Consider the following 27806-nt stretch of genomic DNA (forward strand, 5'->3'; position numbering starts at 1 on the left):
AGCTTGGACGTCTGGCATTTCTTGCTCCATATATGGTAAGAACCTTTGTTGTAGAATCTTGAGCATTACTTTACTTGCATGGGATATTAAGGCAATAGTTACTGCATTCTCTGGGATCCCCTTTCTTTGGAATTGGGATATATATTGAACGCTTCCAGTCTGTGGGCCATTGTTTAGTTTTCCATATTTCTTGACAAATTTTTGTCAAACTTTGGACAGATTCAGTCTCAGTAGCTTGTAATAACTCTATTGGTATGCCATCTGTTCCTGGTGATTTGTTTCTTCCAAGTATTTGAAGAGCAGCTTTTACCTCACATTCTAAAGTTTCTGGTTCTTCATCATACAGTTCCTCCGTGGATGAATCTGTCATCCTTGCATCTCTTTTATAGAGTTCTTCAGTGTATTGCTTCCATCTTCCTTTTATTTCATCTCAGTCAGTCAGTGTGTTAGCCTGTTGATTATTCAACATCCCTACTCTTGGTTTAGATTTCGCTTTAATTTCTCTAATCTTTTGGAATAGGGCTCTTGTTCTTCTGTTTTTGTTGTCCTATTTCTATACAATAACTATTGTAATAGTTCTTTTTGTCCCTATGTACTAGTCGTTGTATAGTTGCATTTAGGGTTCTGACTGTGTTTCTATCTCCTTTTGCTTTCCTTCTCTCTTTAACCATTTTAAGAGTTTCTTCAGTCATCCATTGAGGTCTTTCTCTTGTTTTAACTAGAGGTATTGTCTGTAGCTGCACCTACAGGGCTTTCTGGTATGAGGAAGCCTATGTGCAGGGGCATCACTACCGGGATGCGGAGGGTGCGGCTGCACCCGGGTGTCACCATGAGGGGGGTGACACCCAGAGCTGCCCCGCGCCGTTGCCCGGCAAGGCTGCTCCAACTTCTCGGAGGCGGGCGGGCGAGCGCGGGAGCAGCGTCGGCGGGGCGAAGGAGGTGTTCCGGCGTTCCCAGGCCTTCTTCGGCTGGGTGCCCCTCCGGCGCGCCCCCTCTCGGGCATGGACGGGGTGTGTGGCCTTGAGTGCACGCACACAAGCCCAGCCACCTTGTCCATGCCCCTGGGAGGGCGCGCACCGGAGGTCCGCACTCCCGCTATTGAAGCCGCTGCCTTTGTGAAATATTTAGTGAAGGCAGAATTATTGTGATTTATTGATGAGCACAAACATGTGAAATAAAGTCTTTCTCAAAAGATTAATAATATTTTTTTTGCAGATGCTATTACAGATGCAGAGAAGTCACTAACACTTGATCCCAATAATGCTGTAGCATTTCTCAGACAAGGGTGAGTGTCCATTTTACTAATCCTATGCAATTGCTATTCTTTTCACCATTTTGTGAAAATGTTGGCTTATATCTAAAGGCACCTTTTTCCTTCAGCAGAAAGCACTGCCATTTACACCAGGTGCCCTCCCCCCACTGTAGCTCTCTTGAGAAGTTGTTCCAGAAGCAGGGGGATCCTTTGGAGTATGGGATGCAGATGCAATGGGTAGATTGGGGGGGGATTGGGGCCTTGCTTTAGTGAGAATAGTAAACATTGCCTTAGGATAACTATGTAGAATATTTATCTGAACCTATTATTGATTCCAATAACAACATAATACAAGTTCATTCAAGATTGTTGGTTGCAGGTCAGATATTAAGTAAAACGAAACATTATTTTAATTATTAAATATAGCAATGAAGTGTAAATATTTATATGGTTTGACTGTTCTTGTACATTAGTAGGAGGTAATTGTGAATTAATTACTGAATTTTATAATGTTGGCCCCAATATTATAACAAATGCTGAACAAGATATTTGCATAACTTTCCTAAGTAAAATATTGTATAATGTCAAATATATCACGGTCATTTGATAACTTGATTTTATTGGAAAGTAGTATTGTAATTTTCTCCTCTTATGTGCATATCAGGATAGGCGAATACCATATGAAGAACTATGGTTCTGCACTGAAGTCTCTCAGTGAGGGACAAAAGCTGGGTAGTAAGTATGAACTTTCAAACTGATTTAAAAATATATGTAAGCCACAACTTAATTGAAGGCAAGGGGTGCTTATTCATTCTAGTTACGCCATAGCTCCTCCACTATAACGGCTCATATTGTAGTTTAGCATACTGAGAATGAACCTAGGTGAACAGATCATTGGTCTCATCTGAAAGATGGTTTTCTCAGGTATCATGCCATCACGTGGGTTATAGTGCCATCTAATGCCCAAAGGCAAGAATGCACTGAAGTCAAGACCTTGGCTGCTCCTTCCGCCTCCTCTCCACTTCATTCATGACAAGGCTGAAGTGAGATATCTGACCAGCAGTGACAGGCAAAACAGCAAGGAAAATAAGGGCAACTGCCCAAACGAAGGAGCAGCACCATCCAGAACTAATACAAAAAGGTCTTGACTCATTCACACGTTATAAACTTACCGAAATTGTAACTTTATCAGTAAAAATGCGTATGAAAGGATGATAAAGTACAGTACACCCAGGCAGCTTCCATCAGGGAGGGCCGGATGTCCTTTGAAATACGCAGAGATGGCGGGCCAATAACAGTGCTCCCAGCTCTGACACACATCTCGCCGAAGTGCAGCCACCAGAAAAAGGACCTTGAAGGAAAGTATTTGCAAAGGCACCGTCCTGAGGGGCTCAAAAGGAGGGTGCTGCAGTATTTGCAGCACCTTCTGTAAACTCCAGGATGGAAAATGGTGACACACTGCTGGAGAGAGGGAAGCAGCTCCCTTTAATCAGCAGATGTGAGCCCATGGGAACACTTGAAGGATTAACAGACAAAATTAAAGATATCGTAGAAGTCTGGTGATGCAAGGTGTTGGCTTTCAGTCCTATATTCAGAGTGATATGAAGAAACTGTAAGACTTGTTGGACAGTGGCTTGTGAAGGACAAAGAGCCCAGGCAGCACACCAGTTGGAAAAAGCATACCATGTACTCTGGTAAATGTGATTTGTTGACGGCCTTCTAGAGGCCAGAATGGTATCAATAACCTCCTGTGATAGACCTGTGCGGATCAGCTGTGACTGCTCAAAGGTCAAGCCGTCAGACTCAACCAGTTGGGATCCGGTTGCCAGATTGGTCCTTGCGAGAGGAGATCTGGCCTTGTTGGTAGCCTGCAAGAATCTGCTATTGATAGGGAAAGCAGGTCTGAGAACCACTGACTGCGAGGCCAGTAGGGAGCTAGCAGAACTATTTGAGCCCGTTCGCGCCGAAGCTTCCTCGGTGGTCTGCCCAGGAGGGAAAGTGTACAGGAGGATGCCCGACAGTAGGGAGTATCTATAGACTCTGCCTTTGTCTCTAGGTACCTTGAGAAGTACCGGGGAAGCTGAGAGTTGTGACTTGAAGCAAACAGATCCACTGTCAGGGTGCCGAAGCGGTGTTGGAGGAGACGAAACACTGCTGGATGTAGTCTCCATTCCCCCTGGAATCACTTGCTGCCTGCTGAGTCAGTCTGCAGTGACATTCAGAACCCCACTGAGGTGTTCTGCTCTCAAGTACAGCAGATGACTCTTGGCCCAGTTGAAAATCAGCCACTGCTTGGAGGGTTTGGGACCTGGTGCCCCCCTGCTGGTTCAAGTGTGCTTTCATACAGGTGTCTGTTCGGGTTCACCAGTGACAGCGGCTGCGCTTGCGAGAAAAGGTCCCAGGGCATCCTTCAACTGAGAGACAAATTCTGGAGTCAACTGCAACTCCAGCAGAGGAACTTGTATGCCCATCTGGGGGTACAGAGTCACTGGCTGCACCTGTTGAGGCAGAGATGAGAGAGTCTCATCAGACTGGTGAGAGGCTTGGGCCCTATCCATTGAAGTGGATTGAGGCTGGTGGTCCAAGGATATCTGATTAGGGAAACTTTCAAAGTCCTCCTCTGATGACCCTGCAGGTGAGTCAAAGAGGGCTGTTAATCTGTCCTGAGCAGTCTCCTGCCCTATAACAGTGGCTGAGGTAGAGGGCACTTCCGGCAAGGTTGGAAATGACACATATCGTGCTCACCTAGCGGCCAGCTAGGTAGAAGTGTTTCGTTTTGTCAACAGCCTTGGAATGATGCTTAGAAGCATTGTGCCCTGTAGACTTGTGTTGAGGTGTGGCAGTGGATGTGCACTGTTCTGCAACTGGCGCCTGGCCTGCCTCTGATGCTTGACCTGCCATGTTATACACGTACAAAAGCAAGGGGTGCGATATCTTTTAGTACAGCGGTACAGCCCCGAGTGCACTTCTAGCACTGAGATATGATGAAATAGGAGCCCAGGTACACGCATACAGTAGGAGGGTGCAGTACAGCTCCACTGCACTTTCAAATTATTGGTTCTTGTTCTCTTTCTCTCCGTGTGTGTGTGTGTGTGTCTGTGTGTGTGGAGGGCACACTAACAATGTTTCTTATCAACGGGATGATTAGAAACACAGAAAGGCTAAAAAATCTTTTAAGACAAAGAGAGGAAAAAAGAAAAAGAAAATGGCTGATGATGGCAAGAAGCTGTCAAAATGGTGGGCGTTTGTGAAAAAGACGGGAATGCCAACAGCTCCGAGTCGCTGCCATTGTGAGCTCCAAAGGAAGCCACAGCCCCGAGCTCCAGACGGGTTGCGTCAGCAAGCGCCACCATCCCCGCAGTTACGAGCTCCAGTATGATCTTCTGGGGCTGCAGCCGGGAGCCCTGGAATGTAAAGAGTATTGGGGGGGGAGGAGCTGCTGCTGTGATCTCGTGAGGGAGGCTTTAACAATCCTCCGGGGCCACAGGCATAAGACCTGCGAAGTAAACTGTAATGGGACGGATTTAATGAACCTCCGGGGCCGCAGCCATGATCCCCGTGAGGGAAACAGCCGGCTCTCACTGCTAATGACGTGAAGGGGGAAGAGTTAACGAACTTCCGGGACTGTAGTTGTGAGCCCCACAAGGTAATATACTGGCTCTGACTGCTTCACAAAAGCTGTTGGCTCTTGAAAGAGGGGGGATGTACAAGGCAGCTGCTGCCAGCCCCACAAAGGAGAATCAGGGAGGAGAAAAAGTTAAAAAGCTGAATTCTGCTAGGACCAGTGGAGACCCAAAGGGAAATAAGAAGCCCTACAGTGCCAAACACTCCTCACAACCTCCTCTCTCACTCTCCCCACATAAACAGCTCGCAACACATAGGTAAGCACTGCCTCAGATGAAGGCAGGAGTGAACTGGAGTGGGGACAAAAAGAGCAGCCCAGGTTTTGACTTCAGTGCATTCTTGCCTTTGGATACTAGACGGCGCTATAACCCACATGATGGCATGCTACCTGGGGAAATCCTCTGTTCATGCACTTCCTTTCCTGCCCCTCCCCTCGACTGCAGCTGCGAAGAGATCAGAAGCTTTCACTTGTGTTTTAGATTAACAATTAAGCATATTAATATGCAGGTTTCCAAACTGTGATCTGCAGACTTAATTCAGGTGGTCTGCAGTATGTCTATGAAGAAAAGCAGCAGCAGCTGCTCTGAGATGGACCAGAAGTAACAGGCAGGGTGAAGCAACTTTTAAGAGGTGGAGAGAGGGTTAAGAGCCAGAAATACTATGTATATTATTGTGTTACAATCTGAATTGGAATCGTAATACAAAAATCATACAACATCTAGCACAATGCATTACAGGCAGAAAATTCATCAAGTGGCCTGCCAAGGTCCTCAGCAATTTTCACATGGTTTGTGGGAAAAAATGTTTAGGAATCACTGCCCCTAATCTATGGTTAATTTTAACTACAGTTAATGAAAACAAGTCATTTTCATAAACTATAGATTGAAATTGAGGATTGTTTCCACTAAGCATAATTAAGATTAACCAACCATAGTTTTTCTGGTAGAGTGTAGAGAGGAAATTTTGAAAATAACTTCTTTAGCTAACATCTTTGCTGTTGAAGACTTGGTAATATGGAAACTGGGTTAAGAACATAAGAAGAGCCTGCTGGATCAGGCCAATGACCCATCTAATCCAGCAACCTGTTCGCACAGTGGCCAACCAGTTGCAAGTGGGAAGCCTGCAAGCAAGACCTGAGTGCAAAGACCACTCTCCCTTTCTGCTATTTTCATCTACAGTAGGGCCCCACTGATACAGCAGGTTATGTTCCAGGCCCCTGCTGAAAAGCGAAAACTGCTGGAAAGTGGGACCCTACTGTATTCCAGCCGCCGCTCTACAGCTGACAGCAATCAGCTGTAATGTGGGGAGCTCCAGCCACCGTGCTCCAGCTGACAGTGATCAGCTGTAGCACGGGGAGCTCCAGCTGCCGCGCTACAGCTGATTGCTGTAAGCTGGAGCTCCCCGCGCTACAGCTGGTCGCCCTTGTGGTGCCACCCTATTAGTGGAACGCCAAAAAGCGGGGTGCTGAAAAGCAGGACCCTACTGTACTGGTATGTGGAAGCATACTGCATCTGACTATGGAGTACAGTTGATTTGATTTAAATCGCTTCTCTGAAGGACGCGATTTTAATGATTTAAAGTAGAACATTATTGTTTAATACAACCGTAATACATATTCAGAGATGTAGGTTTTATTAGAAGGTAGGTACGCACTAAGCAATTAATCTGAATTGTTTTCAGATTAATATTAATCAAAAAATGGGATGATAATTCCATTATGAGCTCATAAAGTCATTCAGGAGATGAACCAGCTCCAGCTGTTCAATTAATCATGACATTTTTGTTGTGCCAGAATCACCACCACCAAACAGGCTTTTAAATTTTACTAATAAGATTGTTGATTCTTCTAGCTTGTTATCTTTTTCAACAAACAACATTAACAAAACATACACATGGATTTTTGAATGGTTAACTTTCAGCTTTTAAAAAATAAAATTTAGCAATTTCAACCAGAGAAACTTAAAATATTGGGTGGTATAGTCTTCACCTTTGTCTTCCTTTTTCATTGTCTGGAAAAGAAATACAGGCTTTTCTGCATTTTCTGTTCCCAACTTATTTCTCAATTTAAAATAAATTAGTCCACAGGGGGAAAAAATTCTCTCTACACTTACCGCAGAGGCTACTGCTGTTAAGTGTAGGGTTACCACTTCAGTGGTCTCCTCCTTATTCAGATCCACTCCAACTCCCCAAATTCTGTATTCATTGACCTTCTCTGAGGGCCAGTGTGGTATAGTGGTTAGAGTGTTGGACTGCAATCTGGGAGACCAGGATTCAAATCCCCACATAGCCATGAAGCTCACTGAGTGACCTTCCTGAGCCGCAGAGGAAGGCAATGGTAAACCACCTGAATATCGCTTACCATGAAAGCCCTATTCACAGGGTCACCATAAGTTGGGATCGACTTGAACGTGGTCCATTTCCATTTTGACCTTCTCTAATTTTGCAGTTAGAGAGAGACGAGGCTGAGAGAGAGTGCACTTCATGTACACTACCTGCAAAATAGGACTGATGGGTTATCTCCCATCTCCATAAACTGCTGTTTGGAGGCAGAGCATAGCCATCACAGCTAATAGCCGTGATAGCTTTATCCTCCGTGTATTTGTCTAATCCTCTTTCAGAGCCATCCAAGTTGGTGGCCATCAGTGTCTCCCATTGTAGTATATTCCATAATTTAGTTATATGCCTCATGAAGAAGTACTTTCTTTTGTCTGCCCTGAATCTTCCAACATTCAGCTTCACTGAATGCCCACAAGTTCAAGTATTATGAGAGAGGAAGAAAAACTTCTCTTTATTCACTTTCTCCATACCATGCGTAATTTTATATGCTTCTATCATGTCATAGCTGATGGCCTATCAATGCCCATGCAAAATAAACCAGAATAAATGTATATGGGGGAAGATACCCAGTTTGCATTACCTTCCTGATAGCTGTCATCTTTTTGGAGTTAAATGAAGTATATAATTGCCAAACTATTTTAAGTAGGGCTGAAGAAAGCTAGAACAACATTGAATGCCTTTGTCAATTGCTTCAAAATTGAATGTTTTTATTTTTTAATATTTGGTGCAGGTGCTGCTGCATTGCTGTGATGTTCTTATATAATACAATTTTGCATTCTGTAAGTGGTTTCTGTAATCCGAACTGGAATACAATTTCTACTAGTTAACTGTTGATCATATCAGTCAAGAGTAAAAGCTATAAATTACGTTAAAAAGCAAAAACTCTGGATGCTTCAGATTCCAACAAGAGCCTATGTAGAAGGGCACAAGAGCCTATGTAGAAGGGCCTCCATGCAGCATAAATGTATATTGCATTTTATGATATACGTCATATTGCAGTAGACAATTGTATGTTTTATCTGCTAGGTGCTGACACTACCTTCACTATTTGGATTAAAAGATGTGAAGAAGCCATCAACAGTAAGCAGTGCTTTACTTTTTTGCATATTTAAAAGCATATGCACTGTTGTTACGCTAGGGATGGGACTCTTCAGACCTGCAATCCTAATCCACCCTTTCCTTGTTTAATTCTGAAGTATGGTGTAAAGTGAGTATTTTGCTCTAAATTTGGCTGTTTCCTTTTTCTTTTATTGAAAGAGAAATAAAGTTATAAATAAGAATTCACAGAAAGATTTATCTAATGAGAGAAAGTTACAATGCACATTCCAGTAAATCATAAAAATCTCAACTTTTCAAATAGCATGACCAAAGGAGAAATGGAATTTATACTCCAAACAATATCTCTTAATCTCAGAAATGTCTAATGTTTTAATAATCCATTCTTCTACATATGGTGCTGAAGTCCATTTCCAGTGTCTAATACATACATTTTTTGCACTTACCGACAGATTGAAAATAAGCAGTCTAAGAGCGGAATGAATTTATTTATCTAAGTTAAACAAAAGAGATTCCAAAGTTACTGTAATTCTAGTAACTTTATATAAATTACCCCTATTACTGGCAGGTGGCATTGTCTGCCCAAAATTGCCTTGTGTGCCAAATTTAGAGGCCTGACAGGTTAGGCCTGCAGGCCAGAGGCTCCCCACCGCTGGCCTAAAACTTTATGGCCGCATTTCTGCCATATTACTTGAATGGTACATTACTATTGCCAGACATTTTTAAAGCTAGCAGTACAATATTATTCATGTTTAATTGGAAGGCAGTCCCATTGTTTCAGTGAGGCTGACTCCCTTGTAAGTTTGTTAAGGACTCCAGTCTAAATGAGTCTAGCGTTAGAACGGATCCATTCAGTAAAATTAGAGCAAAAACCACTAAATAGCTTTGATGTTAACATGCTGTCTATGTGGCTAATTTGTATATGTTGTAAAACACAAACTTTCAAAATCAGTTTTTCTTTACTGAAAATGCCATTATTTTTGCCTTACAGCAGGATTGCAGACTGAAATGGTAAGGTTCTTCCTCATGAGTATACTTGCAGGTTGTAGTGCACAACACTTCACATAGTTGTGGGATAGCCTTTCTAGGAATTTTTTAAACTTATATGACATATTTTATAATGTGATCCTACTACCTACTACCCTGTTTAAGATGCGAACCTACAGTCCATTGGAGTCTTCCCACCATCTGAACCAAGCAATGATAGATCAGACAAATTCAAATGATGTTAAAAGTTTATTAAGCTACAGCTGTAACAGAATTAATAAAGAGTAAGGAAACATGAAAGAATAAACAACGCTTACAAAGGTGATAGCTTGTCTAGGACTAGGTCCTTCTTGCTTCTTTCCTGCACTTAGTTACTTTGGAACTAGTTCCTCCATCCCAGGTCTTACAACTTTCTCTGCTACTTGCATGTATCCATCCATAGCCTTTTATCCCCTTTTTCTTTGTCCATCCACCTTGGGAGACATCCCTTGATCTTTGTCTGCTTCTTGGTGATAACCTCTCATCCAGACCAGATAAGCAGATTTGGTCCCCTCACACTTTACCGTGTCCCACCCTGAGATTTTTCATTTAGACATTTGTCTATACTGGCCTTACCAAAATGTTGTGTTCATCAGCTTTCTGTTTAAAACTCTTGCCCAGGCATCCTTTATGTGCTGTGCTTTGCTTCTGCTTATGTTATACATTCCTAACTGCTTTTAGCTATGACATAGTGTTAGACTCATGATTCAGTGTCCACGTTATTTTGAGTCCCCATCATTAATCAGAAAATAATATTTCATGTTTTAGTATTACACATATACCCTGGTCTCATAGGTATGAGTTGCATATATATGACATATATGAACGAAATGTGCCTAATGGAACATTAATACAGAATACTATGATAGTAATGAATTTCCCATTCCCACATATTTATAAGTATTTTGTTCTTTCTCTAATATAACAGAAATAAGCTGCTGCAAAACGATCATGTTTATAAGCATGGTTATAAGAGTGTCATGGTTGCAATCATACTTGTGGTATGACTGTGATCATCATACCATAAATGTGTATGACCTTTCAGTATGCTTGTGTTTATTTGTGATATAACATGGCCAGTTTCATGTTATGATATTATTTTGTGAAATGATCGCAAACAGAACACTTTCAGCTTACACCCTTTCATACCAAAACACAACATGTTCCTATAGTGTTGTTGATGCCACTGCTTGTTAGCCAATACTGCAATTGAAATTGCAGTGTTCCCAGAAAGTATCTATTGCTCCCAGCTCCCCACCATTGTCTCTAGATATTGTTGCAACATTGATCTTTTAAGGTGTCTTTGGTTTTGTGGTTAAAGTATGTCAACGGAGGAACACTTTGACTTGACTTCACTTCTGCCAAGATGCTGTTCACAGTTGTCAGGTTTACGTATTGGGAAGACTGGACACATCCATAGTTGCTAAGTCCAACTTCGGTCCGGTCACAATAGTCTCTGACAGCAGCAGTTTGAAATGGTCTCTTTAGGAATGTGCTTCTAGTGTAAAACAGCACTCGTTTCATTTTTCCAATAACGATTCTTGGTATGAGAGTGTAAGGAAAATGGACTGCAATGATAAATAAACAGCTTAGATTTTGAGCACCATTTGTTGTACACCCTAGATGCGGAAACCTTCCAGTTGCATCCAGGACTATGGAGTCGGAGTCGTGGAGTCGGAGTCAGGAGCAATTTTGGGTGGAGTCGGATTCGGTAGAAATGTTCCGACTCCGGCTTCAAAATAAATTTTGATTGACAATTTTTTTAAAATATAATTCAAAATGTCGAAGAAGCTTCCCATGAAGTCAGCTGTATTTGAACATTTCACCATAACTCAAGATGGAAAACATTTTGTGTGTCAGTGTATGACACAAGACCCAGATGAAGACAAATGCTGTCATGCCAAGATCAGCACATATTCAGGCAGCGATAAAAATGCTCCTACCAAGAGCTTCCAATTTAAAAAGACATTTACAGTGCTTTCCGGGGCTGTGGAGTCGGAAGCAATTTTGGGTGGAGTCAGAGTCGGACAGTAAAAAATAGAGGAGTTGGAGTCGAAGGTTTGGCATACCGACTCCACAGCCCTGGTTGCATCCTTAGAACAGGTGTAAGGTGTATGTAAATACTGATCCATGCACAGTCCCATTTGCTGCAGTTATTGTGAAGCTCCAATACCATAAGGACTGTCTCACCATTGAGATTGTGTCTAACTTCTAGATCTTTGTCTTTTATTATTAACTTACCTTTCTAGTGGCTGTTACAATTCTTCTGTTCATGCCACTAAGCTAGCAAACCCACAGGGCAGTATTCAACTAACACATCCCATCAGGACCTCCCCCTTGAGCGCATCCTGCACCCATTCCAAATATGCTACAGAGTTGGGGGAACCTCTAGAACAGATTTAGGGAGCATGTGGGAGAATGAAGAGTCACGTTGCGCAAGTGGAAATTCTTGTGCTGACAGGACATAGTACTTAACCCTACTTTAGATACATTTTTTTGTAATGTGAAAATATTATGATGCTTGGTTTAAAAACTATGCTAAATTATTCTAACTCTTCAATATCTTTTCATTATAAAGGATGACAATCAGATTTTTCAACACCCGTCTTGTCCGTCTAAGATAAAGTAAGATGGATTTTTTCTCTCTATAACTGTACTTAGTATTTATATAATACTTTTGCTAAGAAAGGCCTCATGGCCTGATCCAGTGGGACTGTCTCCACCCCCCACAGGGTGATCAGTTATCAACTGTCCTATGGGAAGGATTTCAGGAGAGAAAAGGGAGGGAGGCACACAAAGACCACCTCAGTCCAGCTGAAGCAGGACCTATCTTCAGCTCTCCTCTCATGGAGGCTTCTGCCACCAGCTGTGCTGTGAGAATGGTTCCAGGAGAGAGAGGGAGACAGGTGAAGACTACCTCCGAGCAGGAGCAGGCGCCGGCTGGACTGTTATCCCCCCCTTCCCCCCTCCCGATTATCGACTGTCAACTGCCCTATGAGTAGGATCCTGATGTGTTTTTAATAAGTTAATACTGTTTATGTATTTTAAAAATTCATAATCTGAATGTTACTTGTAAGCCATCCTGGTAGGTTTTGTATCTTGAAAAGATGAATATACATAATTGTAATTAAATAAGAATGTATGGAATGCTTTGCACAATTTTAATAACTGGCCCTTGTTTCTCATTATGAACTCTACTACCCATAGCCAACTGAAAGTCTTCTGCTCTCTTAAATGACTTTGCCCATTTGCCCTTGTTTTCTGCATGTATGGAAGCCCCTTCCTCAGCAGGTACATGGTGCAACCTTTCTCTCTGTTTTCTGAAAACCCATTTAGTCTACAAGGGCTATGATTTACAGTAGGGCCCCGCTTTACGGCGCTTCGTTTTACGGCACTTTGCTAATGCGGCAGTCTCAATTAGACATAATTAGACTAAAGCCCCACTCATACAGCACTTGTTCCGCTTTTACAGCAGTTTTCGGGCATCGCACACCATTCTATTCAATGAGTTCCGCTTTTCAGCGGTTTTAGCTTTTTGGCGGGGGTCCAGAACGTAACCCGCCATATGAGTGGGGCCCTACTGTATCTCCTTAATCCTCATTTCCAACTGGCCAAGATTTAAGCACATGTAATTGCATTTGCCTGAACTTTGCTTTTTTCTGTTGTCTGTCTTAGATCATAAGGTCCTGGAGATAGAGATTTGTCTGCTTTGCCTCTGTAGCTCAGTACATTGCCATCCATATGTACAGTTTGCACTGTGTAATAATTAATCATCCTTACAACAATCATGCATGGTAGTTAGCTAGTATTATTGTTACCTCTTTACAAATGAGGGACTGAGGCTAAGAGAATGGCTTGGAACCCTGTGCATTGTGCACTCATCTTGTTCAGTGTTAGGAGAGCAAATAGGAATGGCTAACTCTTATTATTCCAGATAGAACATCTTGCAGTTCTGCTCTCAATAAAATAAATACTGGTAGATTCCAAGGTGTTAGAGCTATTTGCAAATTAAAAAACTACAAAACAAATCCCTCCCTTTGACTTGATGGATTAGATTTGACAGGTGCAGTGTCTGACCACACCAGACTCAACAGCTTCTGTGTGGTGAGGATCAAGTGTGCAAGCTTTGGTAAACCACACTCCTAATTTCTTCTCCAACACCTTGCCGTTTCCTCATAGGAATGCAAATCCTCACCTTGCTTTTCTCAGTCATCAGAGAGGGAGGAATCTTTGCACCAAAGTTCTCAAAGTGCATTAGCCACATTTAGTCCCATTAGCATAGGAGTGGTGGGGAGCACAGAAGGAAGTTAAGCTGGTCATCTCGCTGTGATGGCCTTTCTGTTACCAGTCTCTCCAGAATCAACCCAGATATGTCAGCTGGTGGGTTTGTAAATTCCACAAACAGCATAAATTGATGTCCATCCTGACAGAATATCTCTCATGCTTACATAACTGGATTCCAGCTCATTACTGGTGGCGTGCCTTACCACCTCTGTTTCAGATGAAAATTCCCTGTTATTCCTGCAGGCTGCCACAACAACGTCAGGGGTCTTCTGCAAAATATTGCATCCATAGGTGGAATGCTAGATTTTCTGCAACTGGATGCAGACCCAGAGCCTGTACTTTGAAAGGCAGGTGGCAGACTTGAACAGTGTTTTGGAGATCCGGGGGGGGGGTCTCAATTTTCTCACATTTTAAAAATTTCTTCTAGCAAGCATCTGTCTCTCCCCCCCCCCCCCAAACTGTTGAGATCATCTATTCTGGGAGCATACTTGAAGGTGATGTTCTTAGCTGCTATCATGTCAGCTTGAAGGATTAATGAACCTCATGCTCTTTGGTTAGAAAAGGCCTATGTATCTTCCATTCAGGATATTGGTAGTTCTGTTGTTGTTATGTGCTTTCGATTACGACTTGTGGCGGCGATCCTATGAATCAGTGACCTCCAACAGCATCTGTCATGAACCACCCTGGTCAGATCTTGTAAGTTCAGGTCTGTGGCTTCCTTTTTGGAATCAATCCATCTCTTGTTTGGCCTTCCTCTTTTTCTACTTCCTTCTGTTTTTCCCAGCATTATTGTCTTTTCTAATGAATCATATCTTCCCATTATGTGTCCAAAGTATGATAACCTCAGTTTCATCATTTTAGCCTCTAGTGACAGTTCTGGTTTAATTTGTTCTAACACCCTATTATTTGTCTTTTTCGCAGTCCATGGTATGCGCAAAGCTCTCCTCCAGCACCACATTTCAAATGAGTTGATTTTTCTCTTATCCGCCTTTTTCGCTGTCCAACTTTCACATCCATACATAGAGATCGGGAATACCATGGTCTGAATGATCCTGACTTTGGTGTTCAGTGATAAATCATTGCATTTGAGGACCTTTTCTAGTTCTCTCACAGCTGCCCTCCCCAGTCCTAGCCTTGTCCTGATTTCTTGACTATTGTCTCCATTTTGGTTAATGACTGTGCTGAGGTATTGATAATCCTTGACAAGTTCACTGTCCTCATTGTCAACTGTAAAGTTACATAAATCTTCTGTTGTCATTACTTTAGTCTTTTTGACATTCAGCTGTAGTCCTGCTTTCGTGCTTTCCTCTTTAACTTTCATCAGCATTCGTTTCAAATAACTACTGGTTTCTGCTAAGAGTATGGTATCGTCTGCATATCTTAATGTTTCTCCCTCCAATTTCTCATAAAATACACCCCTGTCTCACACCCTTTCCGATGGGGAACCAATTGGTTTCTCCATATTCTGTCCTTACAGTAGCCTCTTGTGCAGGCTATAGGTTGTGCATCAGGACAATCAGATGCTGTGGCACCCCCATTTCTTTTAAAGCATTCCATAGGTTTTCATGATCTATGCAGTCAAAGGCTTTGCTGTAATCTATAAAGCACAGGGTGATTTCCTTCTGAAATTCCTCGGTCCATTCCATTATCCAACGTATGCAGAGCTTGGAAAAGTTACTTTTTTGAACTACAACTCCCATCAACCCAATCCAGTGGCCATGCTGGCTGGGGCTGATGGGAGTTGTAGTTCAAAAAAAGTAACTTTTCCAAGCTCTGAACGTATGTTTGCGATATGATCTCTGGTGCCTCTTCCCTTTCTAAATCCAGCTTGGACGTCTGGCATTTCTTGCTCTATATATGGTAAGAACCTTTGTTGTAGAATCTTGAGCATTACTTTACTTGCATGGGATATTAAGGCAGTAGTTTGAGAATTACTGCATTCTCTGGGATCCCCTTTCTTTGGAATTGGGATATATATTGAACGCTTCCAGTCTGTGGGCCATTGTTTAGTTTTCCATATTTCTTGACAAATTTTTGTAAAAATTTGGACAGATTCAGTCTCAGTAGCTTGTAGCAACTCTGTTGGTATGCCATCTGTTAAGAACATAAGAAGAGCCTGCTGGATCAGGCCAGTGGCCCATCTAGTCCAGCATCCTGTTCTCACAGTGGCCAACCAGGTGCCTGGGGGAAGCCCGCAAGTAGGACCCGAGTGCAAGAACACTCTCCCCTCCTGAGGCTTCCGGCAACTGGTTTTCAGAAGCATGCTGCCTCTGACTAGGGTGGCAGAACACAGCCATCCTGGCTAGTAGCCATTGATAGCCCTGTCCTCCATGAATTTGTCTAATCTTCTTTTAAAGCCATCCAAGCTGGTGGCCATTACTGCGTCTTGTGGGAGTAAATTCCATAGTTTAACTATGCGCTGAGTAAAGAAGTACTTCCTTTTGTCTGTCCTGAATCTTCCAACATTCAACTTCTTTGAATGTCCACAAGTTCTAGTATTATGAGAGAGGGAGAAAAACTTTTCTCTATCCACTTTCTCAATGCCATGCATAATTTTATACACTTCTATCATATCTCCTCTGACCCGCCTTTTCTCTAAACTAAAAAGCCCCAAATGCTGCAACCTTTCCTCGTAAGGGAGTCGCTCCATCCCCTTGATCATTGTGGTTGCCCTCTTCTGAACCTTTTCCAACTCTATAATAATCCTTTTTGAGATGAGGCGACCAGAACTGTACACAGTATTCCAAATGCGTCCGCACCATAGATTTATACAATGGCATTATGATATCGGCTGTTCTATTTTCAATACCTTTCCTAATTATCACTAGCATGGAATTTGCCTTTTTCACAGCTGCCGCACACTGGGTTGACATTTTCATTGTGCTGTCCACTACAACCCTGAGGTCTCTCTCCTGGTCAGTCACCGCCAGTTCAGACCCCATGAGCGTATATGTGAAATTCAGATTTTTTGCTCCAATATGCATAATTTGACACTTGTTTATATTGAATTGCATTTGCCATTTTTCCACCCATTCACTCAGTTTGGAGAGGTCTTTTTGGAGCTCTTCGTTTTAACAACCCCGAACAATTTAGTGTCGTCAGCAAACTTGGCCACTTCACTGCTCACTCCTAATTCTAGGTCATTAATGAACAAGTTGAAAAGTACAGGTCCCAATACCGATCCTTGAGGGACTCCACTTTCTACAGCCCTCCATTGGGAGAACTGTCCGTTTATTCCTACTCTCTGCTTTCTGCTTCTTAACCAATTCCTTATCCACAAGAGGACCTCTCCTCTTATTCCATGACTGCTAAGCTTCCTCAGAAGTCTTTGGTGAGGTACCTTGTCAAACGCTTTTTGAAAGTCTAAGTACACTATGTCCACTGGATCACCTCTATCTATATGCTTGTTGACACTCTCAAAGAATTCTAATAGGTTACTGAGACAGGACTTTCCCTTGCAGAAGCCATGCTGGCTCTGCTTCAGCAAAGCTTGTTCTTCTATGTGCTTAGTTAATCTAGCTTTAATAATACTTTCTACCAGTTTTCCAGGGACAGAAGTTAAGCTAACTGGCCTGTAATTTCCGGGATCCCCTCTGGATCCCTTTTTGAAGATTGGCGTTACATTTGCCACTTTGCCTCAGGCACGGAGGAGGACCTGAGGGACAAGTTACATATTTTAGTTAGCAGATCAGCAATTTCACCTTTGAGTTCTTTGAGAACTCTCGGGTGGATGCCATCCGGGCCTGGTGATTTGTCAGTTTTTATATTGTCCATTAAGCCTAGAACTTCCTCTCTCGTTACCACTATTTGTCTCAGTTCCTCAGAATCCCTTCCTGCAAATGTTAGTTCAGGTTCAGGGATCTGCCCTATATCTTCCACTGTGAAGACAGATGCAAAGAATTCATTTAGCTTCTCTGCAATCTCCTTATTGTTCTTTAGTACATCTTTGACTCCCTTATCATCCAAGGGTCCAGTCGCCTCCCTAGATGGTCTCCTGCTTTGAATGTATTTATAGAATTTTTTGTTGTTGGTTTTTATTTCTTAGCAATGTGCTCCTCAAAATCTTTTTTAGCATCCCTTATTGTCTTCTTGCATTTCTTTTGCCAGAGTTTGTGTTCTTTTTTATTTTCTTCATTTGGACAAGACTTCCATTTTCTGCAGGAAGACTTTTTGCCTCTAAGAGCTTCCTTGAATTTGCTCGTTAACCATGCTGGCATCTTCTTGGCCCTGGCGGTACCTTTTCTGATCTGCGGTATGCACTCCAGTTGAGCTTCTAATATAGAAGGATCCAGATAATTTGAACAACTATAGACCGGTAGCGAATGTTCCATTCCTAGGCAAGGTCTTAGAACGTGTGGTGGCCAGCCAGCTCCAGGTGCTCTTGGATGAAACCGATTATCTAGATCCATTTCAATCCGGTTTTAGGCCCGGTTTTGGCACCGAAACAGCCTTGGTCGCCCTGTATGATGACCTATGTCGGGAGAGGGACAGAGGGAGTGTAACTCTGTTGATTCTCCTTGATCTCTCAGCTGCTTTTGATACCATCGACCATGGTATCCTTCTGGGGAGACTCACGGAGTTGGGAGTTGGAGGTACTGCTTGGCAGTGGCTCCGCTCCTACTTGGTGGACCGCCTCCAGAAGGTAGGGCTTGAGGAGCATTGTTCGATACCCTGGACTCTCCATTGTGGAGTCCCGCAGGGATCGGTTCTGTCCCCTATGCTTTTTAACATCTACATGAAGCCGCTGGGTGCGGTCATCAGGAGTTTTGGAGTGCATTGTCACCAGTATGCTGATGACACGCAACTCTATTTCTCCTTTTCATCTTCATCAGGTGAGGCTATCAATGTGCTGAACCATTGCCTGGCCGCGATAATGGACTGGATGAGAGCTAATAAACTGAGGCTCAATCCTGACAAGACTGAGACGCTGTTGGTGAGTGCCTTCTCCGCCCAGATGGTGGATTTTCAACCTGTTCTGGATGGGGTTACACTCCCCCTGAAGGAACAGGTTCGTAGCTTGGGGGTTCTTTTCGATCCATTCCTGTCTCTCAAGGCTCAGGTGGCCTCGGTGGCACGGAATGTGTTCTACCACCTTCGTTTGGCAGCCCAGCTACGCCCCTATCTGGAAAGCGATGACCTCACTTCAGTCGTGCGTGCTCTGGTAACCTCTAGATTGGATTACTGCAATGTGCTCTACGTGGGGCTGCCTTTGAAGACAGTTCGGAAACTACAGCTAGTGCAAAACGCAGCTGCTAGACTGTTGATGAGGACCAGGCGGTCCGCACATATAACACCTGTCCTGGCTCGTTTGCACTGGCTACCTATTTGTTTCCGGGCTAAATTCAAAGTGCTAGTTTTGACTTATAAAGCCTTACACGGCGCAGGACCACAATACCTAGCGGAACGCCTCTCCCGATATGAACCTACCCGCTCACTACGTTCAACATCAAAGACCCTCCTCCGAGTCCTGACCCACAGAGAGGCTCGGAGGGTTGTAACAAGATCCAGGGCCTTTTCAGTAGTGGCCCCCGAATTATGGAACAGTCTCCCCGATGAGGTACGCCTGGTGCCTACACTTTTATCTTTTCGGCGCCAGGTTAAAACCTTTTTATTCTCCCAGGCATTTTAACTTAATTTATTTTTTAGCTTTCAATTTATACTAGGCTGTTTTACTGTTTAATATATATGCTTTTTACTGACCTTTGTAATTTTATTGTATTTTACTCTATGTTGTGCACCGCCCTGAGAGCCTTTTGGCTGTGGGCGGTATAGAAATGGAAATAAATAAATTAAATAAATAAAAAATAGTGTTTTTAAACAACTTCCAAGGATTTTCGAGTGATGTGACCCTCTGGACTTTGTTTTTCAGCTTTCTTTTTACCAGTCTCATTTTTGTGAAGTTTCCTCTTTTGAAGTCAATGTGACCGTGTTGGATTTTCTTGGCAATTGGCCATTTACATGTATGTTTAATTTAATAGCACTATGGTCACTGCTCCCAATTGGTTCAACAGCACTTACATCTCGCACCAGGTCCCGGTCCCCACTGAGGATTAAGTCCAGGGTTGCCGTCCCTCTGGTTGGTTCCATGACCAACTGGTCTAGGGAATAGTCATTTACAATATCTAGAAATTTTGCTTCTTTGTCATGACTGGAACACATATGCGGCCAGTCTATATCCGGGTAGTTGAAGTCATCCATTACTACCACATTTCCTGGTTTGGATGCTTCCTCAATTTCATATCTCATCTCAAGGTCTCCCTGAGCATTTTGATCAGGGGGACGATGGATCGTTCCCAATATTAAATCCCTCCTGGGGCATGGTATCACCACCCACAACGATTCTGTGGAGGAGTCCGCCTCTTTTGGGGTTTCAAGCTTGCTGGATTCAATGCCTTCTTTCACGTATAGAGCGACTCCGCCACCAAAACGTCCTTCCCTGTCCTTCCGATATAGTTTATATCCAGGGATAACCGTATCCCACTGGTTTTCTCCATTCCACCAGGTCTCGGTTATGCTCACTATATCAATGCTCTTCTCTAAGACCAAGCACTCCAGTTCTCCCATCTTGGTTCGGAGGCTCCTAGCATTAGCGTACAGGCACTTGTAAGCAGTGTCTCTCTTCAAGTGTCTTTGGCACTTGTAGTTTGGCCTGTGGTAATTTTGCCCTTCTGAATTGATATGCTGTGCCCCTGCTCTCACAATGCCTACTTCTAGGCCTACCCCTTTTAAAATTTCATTATTTCTTTGGTCTTTATCCCAGGGGGGAGGTTTATTCCGAACCGGACCTTCCTCAGCTCCTGTCAGGTTTCCCCCCTCAGTCAGTTTAAAAGCTGCTCTGCCACCTTTTTAATTTTAAGTGCCAGCAGTCTGGTTCCATTCTGGTTCAAGTGGAGCCCGTCCCTTTTGTACAGGCTCGGCTTGTCCCAAAATGTTCCCCAGTGCCTAACAAATCCGAACCCTTCCACCCGACACCATTGTGTCAACCACGCATTGAGACTGCAAAGCTGTGCCTGTCTGACTGGTCCTGCGCGTGGAACCGGTAGCATTTCAGAGAAAGCCACCTTGGAGGTCCTGGATTTCAGCATCCTACCTAGCAACCTAAATTTTGCTTCCAGGACCTCACGGCTGCATTTCCCCATGTCGTTGGTGCCAACGTGCACCACGACCACTGACTTCTCCCCAGCACTGTCTACCAAACTATCTAAACGACGGGCGATATCCGCAACCTTCGCACCAGGCAGGCAAAACACCTTGCGGTGTGCACGCCCATCACACACCCCACTGTCTATGTTCCTAATGATCAAATCACCCACTACAAGGATCCCTCCACCTCCTGGAGATATATCCTTGGCACGAGAGGATAGCTGCTCATCCCCCAAGGAATGGGTCCCTTCTAAGGGATCGTTTCCCTCTTCCTCAGCTGGATGCTCTCCTTCCCTGAGACCATCGTTCTCCATGATAGCAGGAGAGCTATCATCCTTGGAGTGGGACACAGCTATAGTGTCCCTGAAGGCCTCCTCCACACACCTCTCTGCCTCTCTCAGCTTTTCCAGGTCAGCCACCTTGGCCTCAAGGAAATGAAGTCGTTCCCAGAGAGCCAGGAGCTCATTGCACCGAGAGCACACCCACGACTTCTGTCCAACAGGCAGATAGTCGTACATGCTGCAGGCAGTGCAAAACACTGGAAAGCCCCCACACCCCTGCTGGCTTCTTACCTGCATAGTTTTGTTTAAGGTTTATTATGTCAATGGGTTGGAAACTGGTTTAGTTGAGGTCAGGGAACAGACCGGCAGAGTTGGGGGGCCCTGGCCTCCTCGCCCTACTGCCAAACTTGCTCTGCTGCTCAACTCGCCTTGACGCTTTGTCAGCTGGGGCCTTGACGCTTTGTCAGCTGGGGCCTTGACGCTTTGTCAGCTGGGGCCTTGACGCTTTGTCAGCTGGGGCCTTGACGCTTTGTCAGCTGGGGCCTTGACGCTTTGTCAGCTGGGGCCTTGACGCTTTGTCAGCTGGGGCCTTGACGCTTTGTCAGCTGGGGCCTTGACGCTTCGTCAGCTGGGGCCTTGACGCTTTGTCAGCTGGGGCCTTGACGCTTCGTCAGCTGGGGCCTTGACGCTTCGTCAGCTGGGGCCTTGACGCTTCGTCAGCTGGGGCCTTGACGCTTCGTCAGCTGGGGCCTTGACGCTTCGTCAGCTGGGGCCTTGACGCTTCGTCAGCTGGGGCCTTGACGCTTCGTCAGCTGGGGCCTTGACGCTTCGTCAGCTGGGGCCTTGACGCTTCGTCAGCTGGGGCCTTGACGCTTCGTCAGCTGGGGCCTTGACGCTTCGTCAGCTGGGGCCTTGACGCTTCGTCAGCTGGGGCCTTGACGCTTCGTCAGCTGGGGCCTTGACGCTTCGTCAGCTGGGGCCTTGACGCTTCGTCAGCTGGGGCCTTGACGCTTCGTCAGCTGGGGCCTTGACGCTTCGTCAGCTGGGGCCTTGACGCTTCGTCAGCTGGGGCCTTGACGCTTCGTCAGCTGGGGCCTTGACGCTTCGTCAGCTGGGGCCTTGACGCTTCGTCAGCTGGGGCCTTGACGCTTCGTCAGCTGGGGCCTTGACGCTTCGTCAGCTGGGGCCTTGACGCTTCGTCAGCTGGGGCCTTGACGCTTCGTCAGCTGGGGCCTTGACGCTTCGTCAGCTGGGGCCTTGACGCTTCGTCAGCTGGGGCCTTGACGCTTCGTCAGCTGGGGCCTTGACGCTTCGTCAGCTGGGGCCTTGACGCTTCGTCAGCTGGGGCCTTGACGCTTCGTCAGCTGGGGCCTTGACGCTTCGTCAGCTGGGGCCTTGACGCTTCGTCAGCTGGGGCCTTGACGCTTCGTCAGCTGGGGCCTTGACGCTTCGTCAGCTGGGGCCTTGACGCTTCGTCAGCTGGGGCCTTGACGCTTCGTCAGCTGGGGCTCCCTCTAGCTCGTGGAGCAGGCTCCCTCGCTAGGGTGCTCTGAATTTATATGTGTGGCTGGTCCCTCCCAGCTACTGCTGCCAGCCAGTGATGTGTTAATTGAGGCTGATGGCTCAACTATCAGCTGGGGTTTAACTCTTTAGGATTATCTCAGGCTTCCTTCCTTTGAAGGCAGGAAGGCAGGCTTCCTTCCTTAGCGAGGGGCGGGGCTGTTTAAGGACTTTGACTAGTGGTGCTAAGAAAGGTTAACTAGCTTTTACTCTATTTTTATTTTATTTGCTGACAACAACCACTTTTATCAGTGCAAGTTCCCCTGTAGTTTTAAGTGGTGCCTTGCACTCTGGCCTGGACAAACTAAACTAGCTTTTGGCTGCTTTTAATATAAGCAAGGGGCTGCGACTTCCAGGCGAGTCTTTTTTGTTTGTTGTTTTCCCACCTAGAACAGCCTGACCTTTCTTTAACCTAGGGAAACAGAGCTTGTGGTTGTGTTTAAGGAAGGCTAAAGCTGCCCTTTTTAGCAAAGACTGAGCTGACTCTCTCCCAGTATGTATTGGTGGAGTTTCCTTTTTCCCCTTCTCTCCAACTGGAATTTAGCCTTGTTTACAGTGTCCCCTCAAGCTTTCCTGCTAGGGTGGTGTTGAAAACTAGCTTTCTATCGGCTTCCTTCTCCTAGGATCTGTCTCCTAAGATATAGGTTCTTTCAGGATTTGGCTTCCAGGTCAGGCTGCCCTTAGGCTGCCCTTATTACTTATTGCTCTGAGCTGTTTTAATTCAATTAATTCAATTCCTGGTGATTTGTTTCTTCCATGTATTTTAAGAACAGCTTTCACCTCACATTCTAAAATTTCTGGTTCTTCATTATATGGTTCCTCCGTGAATGAATCTGCCATCCTTGCATCTCTTTTATAAAGTTCTTCTGTGTATTGCTTCCATCTTCCTTTTATTTCATCTTGGTCAGTCAGTGTGTTCCCCTGTTGATTATTCAACATCCCTTCTCTTGGTTTAAATTTCCCTTTCATTTCTCTAACCTTTTGGAATAGGGCTCTTGTTCTTCCCATTTTGTTGTCCTTTTCTATTTCTATACAATAACTATTGTAATAGTTTTCTTGGTCCCTATGTACTAGTCGTTGTATAGTTGCATTTAGGGTTCTGGCCATTTTTCTATCTCCTTTTGCTTTTGCTTTCCTTCTCTCTTTAACCATTTTAAGAGTTTCTTCAGTCATACATTGAGGTCTTTCTCTCTTTTTAACTAGAGGTATTGCCTTTTTGCATTCTTCCCTGATAATGTCCCTGACTTCAGTCCATACTTCTTCTGGTTCTTTGTCAACTAAGTTTAAAGCCTCAAACCTGTTCCTTATTTGATCTTTATATTCTTCTGGGATGTTATTTAAATTGTATTTTGGCATTATGAGTGCTTTGTTCTTCTTCTTTAGTTTTACTCTGATTTTCGATACGATCAGTTCATGATCTGTACCGCAGTCTGCTCCTAGTCTTGTTTTTGCAGAAAGTATGGAACTTCTCCATCTTCTGTTTCCAATTATATAATCAATTTGATTCCTATATTGACCATCTGGTGATGTCCATGTGTACAGTCGTCTTTTTGGTTGTTCAAAAAATGTGTTGGCAAGAACTAAATCATTGGCTTCACAGAATTCAATAAGTCTCCTGCTTCATTTCTGTCTCCTAGGCCACATTTCCCCACAATTCCTAGTTCTTCTCTGTTCCCTACTTTTGCATTCCAGTCCCCCATGATTATCATCATATCTTGTTTTGGTGTGTGATCAATTTCCTCCTGTGCTTCTGTGTAAAATCTCTCCAATTCTTCTTCTTCTTCTGCATTTGACGTTGGAGTGTAGACTTGGATGATGGTTATGTTAATAGGTTTCCCGTTTAATCTTATCAGCTCGCTCAGACCTTGCGTTGTAGCTCCTAATTGCTTTTGCTACATCACTTTTCACTATTAAAGCCATATGCAACAGACCCTAGTGAAAAGAAGTGGACAGGTTTTTACTTTGCCTTCTCAGCGGTCTTCCATATGTACAATTCCTTCCCCTCAAAGACATCCTAAAAGTTCCATCACATGGGAGAAAATGAGATACCTCACAGAGGAAGAGAATGGTTTGCTTGAGAAGTCTATTCTACCTAGAAACACATCCAGGAAAACAGTAGTAACTTCCCACACTCAACCACCGATTGAGGCTAAAGCACTTTTGCCAGTAGGTGATAAAAGGTCTGAAAATACAGTAGTACAGACACGACCCTATTCTTCAACCCCTGCAATTAATGGCTGCATATATACCTCCGCCGAAGCTGAAATGATTCTCCCAGCCTGACAACTATCTATTCTATCTTGGAATATCATGGGCTGGGAGAATAAACTTCAAGATACGGATTTTGTCGCCTATTTACAAAAATTTAAGATTGTATGTCTCCAGGAAACTTGGACAGTAGCTGGAAAATCTCCATATCTCCATGGCTACAGTGCCTTTTCTATACCTGCAGTGAAAAATAGTTCCAAAGGAAGGGCCAGTGGAGGTTTAACAACTTTCATAGCCACGGATTACACAGTGGATATCCGACACCTAGATGATAAGAGCTCACAGTGTATACAGATTTTAAAGATCAAGAGTAAAACTATGGACCTTTTTATCTGTGTAAACATATATTTCCCACCGCCCCTGGCTAAGAAGCTGGGTCCTAATAGTATTTGGGAAAGGATGTCGGAAGTCCTTTCACAACTGGAACTCCAATTCCCAAGGAGACTTTAATGCCAGGCTCGGGGTCTTATGGTCCAATTGTGAAGCTGCCACAAACCATGGGCCCTCTTTTCAATCACCCCTGCTAGGCAGAGTTTCAAACGACATAACGTCTAACAAACAAGGCGTAAGGCTAGCAGAGTTAATTCATCTCCACCACCTGGATTGCCTTCATGGCTCCAGTATTGATGCATCTAAAGGCCCTTTCACCTTCTTAACAAACCGCAGCGCCAGCACAATAGACTATATGTTAACATCTGCTGCATTACGTTCTGAGATAATTAAGTTCGAGATTGGCAATAGGGTGGAAAGTGATCACTTCCCCCTTTTGTTATTCTTGCATCTCCCGCAGTCTCCATCGTCTCAACCTTTAACTATTCTGGATGAGACTCAACTCGGAGAACGGAGGAAACGCTGGTCAAATGAACTGTATTCTTCTGCCTCACATCTTCTATCTAATAACATCCTTCAAAATCTCCTGCGGAGAATTATTGAAGCAAAATCTGAACCTTTGTCTGCTTTCCAACAAATCACACACTACCTAAGACCACTGATGGTCCAAAAATTCCAACAAATGAATAATCGACAACTGGGGAAAGGATGGTTTGACCATGAGTGCAGATCGGCCAGAACGCTGACGATGAATTATTCAACACAGGCCATTAAGAACCCAACGATGTACTCGTACGAACACCTAAGACAAATGATAACTGCATATAAGTCTCTCTTAAAATTAAAGAAGGAGTCATACGCTAAGTCCCTGTGGCAGCAACTAAGGTTAGCGGTAACTGAGAAAAAGGATGACCAGTTTTGGAATCTTGTTAACAAAGGTATGGGGCATGCTAGACCCCGTGTCACTGACCAAATAACGTCGTCAGCCTGGCATTCGCACTTTAGTAGCTTTTACGGGTCCCCATCAACTAATAATAAGATCATGCCCAGGATAGAATTAACGAGTTTACCACAATGGCCGTTAATTACACCCTCAGAAATAAAATCTCTCATTATTGCTCTCAGATTGGGCAAAGCCCCAGGGGAAGATATGCTTCCCCCAGAAATCTTCAAATATTTTCCAGATTGGTGGGCGCCTATACTAGCCAAGGTATTTAACCAAATAAATAATACTGGTATTTTTCCGGAGGGTTGGAAACTTGGTATAGTTGCCCCCATATACAAAAAAGGGGATAAACAAGATCCAAACAACTACAGGCCAATTAGCCTTTTAGACATCAGCTCTAAACTGTATGGCAGATACCTTCTTCATAAACTTGAGGACTGAGAAGCAGCAAATTCTATTATTTACCCAGAACAAGTGGGCTTTAGAAAGGGCCAAAGCACCATCGACCACTGTTTGACTCTTTATGCTCTGGCGAAACAGAGTATAGCAGGCCCTACAAAACGTCTTTTTGTGGCCTTTTGTGGATCTGGCTACTGTCTTCGATTCAGTTGATAGACATCTCTTATGGGCTAAATTGGCCTACTTGAAAATTGACAGCCAGTTGCTTTTTTTAATCAGAGAATTAACAGACCCCTAACAGACCCCATCAAAATAAACAACGGGGTCAAACAGGGATGCCTTTTGGCCCCTCTACTTTTTAACCTATATTTAAATAACATAGTCCCGGAACTATCTGGTCCAACTTTCTTTCCCCCTTCATGCGGAAATAAGAAAATATCAGTCTTGCTCTATGCGGATGATATGGTCCTCATGTCCATCACCCGCATAGGCCTGAAGAGACTTCTTTCAAGGCTGGCTGGCTGACTTCTGTTTAAAAGAAAGGTTGCAAATTAATTATATTAAAACAAAAGTGATGGTGTTCGCCAAAAAGCACACCAACTATAAATGGTCAATTGGCAGACACCATATTAAACAATGTCGAGAGTTTAAGTACCTGGGAGTCTATTTCTCAGAAAATCTTTCCTGGAAACGACACAATTATATGACCAAAATAATTGCCCTAAGGTCCAGTGGAGCCATTCTTAAATTTTGCCACACAGTAGGTGGCAATCTGATTGATCCAGCATTAAAAATCTTCCAAAGTAAAATTCTCCCACAGATTTTGTATGGGGCGGCAGTTTGGGGATGGGAGGGATACCCAAGTGAGGACTTTAGAGGTAATCCAAAACAACTTTATTAAAAGACTCCTGTCCCTACCGCCTGGCACTCCTGCTGCCCTGTTCCATTCAGAAGTCGCCTCCCTTCAATTAAAGCTCGAGTCCATGTTGCCCTAGTAAGCTTTTGGAAATTACTGATAGCCGCCCCTTCTAAAACAATAGTTAAGGCATGTTTGGAACCGGCTAAAGTGGATAATTATTGGTCTGGTAGAATAGAAAGTGTTTTCCACCTATACCATGTTTCTCCACAGAAGTCTAAGACCCTAAACTCAAGATCCAAGCTACGTGATACATTCTTCCAATATAGCGCCAGTTTACACAGGCTAGCTATTAATAATTCTAGATTTACTCCATGGTATAGGCTCTATAAAGTAGACAGTCACAAAGCTTCCTATTTGACCCAGTTGCTTCCATTAAAATTT

At 43.9% G+C, this 27806-nt stretch overlaps 1 protein-coding gene across 3 annotated transcripts in view; it reads left to right on the forward strand.

The window, feature by feature from the left end:
* Positions 1-27806, forward strand: part of SUGT1 (SGT1 homolog, MIS12 kinetochore complex assembly cochaperone) — an 86104-nt gene that overhangs the window by 34497 nt on the left and 23801 nt on the right. For 2 of the 3 annotated variants that reach the window (XM_061629944.1, XM_061629947.1), the window contains 5 exons: positions 1216-1285; positions 1917-1987; positions 8240-8293; positions 9261-9280; positions 11874-11920. In XM_061629944.1, the coding sequence (XP_061485928.1) occupies positions 1216-1285; positions 1917-1987; positions 8240-8293; positions 9261-9280; positions 11874-11920 (262 nt within the window). The remainder of the gene's footprint in view (positions 1-1215; positions 1286-1916; positions 1988-8239; positions 8294-9260; positions 9281-11873; positions 11921-27806) is intronic. The other variant, XM_061629945.1, reaches the window with a different exon arrangement.

Source organism: Rhineura floridana, chromosome 5 (genome assembly GCF_030035675.1).
Source record: "Rhineura floridana isolate rRhiFlo1 chromosome 5, rRhiFlo1.hap2, whole genome shotgun sequence".
Classification (NCBI taxonomy): domain Eukaryota; kingdom Metazoa; phylum Chordata; class Lepidosauria; order Squamata; family Rhineuridae; genus Rhineura; species Rhineura floridana.